At 33.1% G+C, this 447-nt stretch overlaps 1 protein-coding gene across 3 annotated transcripts in view; it reads left to right on the top strand.

Moving 5' to 3' along the window:
• LOC107704198 (rapamycin-insensitive companion of mTOR-like) overlaps positions 1-447 on the top strand; it is a 35,582-nt gene that overhangs the window by 15,820 nt on the left and 19,315 nt on the right. For all 3 annotated transcript variants that reach the window (XM_016507094.1, XM_016507086.1, XM_016507098.1), the window contains exon 22: positions 158-284. In XM_016507094.1, coding sequence (XP_016362580.1) covers positions 158-284 — 127 coding nt within the window. The remainder of the gene's footprint in view (positions 1-157; positions 285-447) is intronic.

Genomic DNA, 447 nt, shown 5'->3' with positions numbered 1-447 from the left:
ACCTGACAAAAATGTAGTGTTCCAGCAAAACTTGAACATTTTCCACAAATAGATTTCCACAGTTATTAACATTGGAAATTTAGAAAAAGTGTTTATATTATCATGTTTAACTTTTACTTTGTGTTAACTGTGTTTGGTTTTGATTTGTTTTGTGCAGTCTGTTGAGCTTGTGCTCGATGAAAAACCAGGATCACCTGCTGAAACTAACGGTCTCCACTCTGGACTACAGCAGAGACGGACTCGCTCGAGTCATTCTGTCCAAGATCCTCACAGCGGCCACTGATGTAAGATCACGTTAAGATCATGTTGGGTTTGTTATAATTTGCTAAATCTAAAACCATAAACATTTTTGTTACTTAATAAAAAAAATACTAAAAATGAGAACGCTTAACAAAATGACTAAAACTTTAACTAAAATCAAATGAAAATGGGTATATATACATAAAA

The sequence above is a fragment of the Sinocyclocheilus anshuiensis genome, unplaced genomic scaffold (assembly GCF_001515605.1).
Source record: "Sinocyclocheilus anshuiensis isolate Anshui unplaced genomic scaffold, SAMN03320099.WGS_v1.1 scaffold117, whole genome shotgun sequence".
Taxonomy (NCBI): Eukaryota; Metazoa; Chordata; class Actinopteri; order Cypriniformes; family Cyprinidae; genus Sinocyclocheilus; species Sinocyclocheilus anshuiensis.
This window is presented reverse-complemented; position numbering and strand designations above follow the sequence as displayed.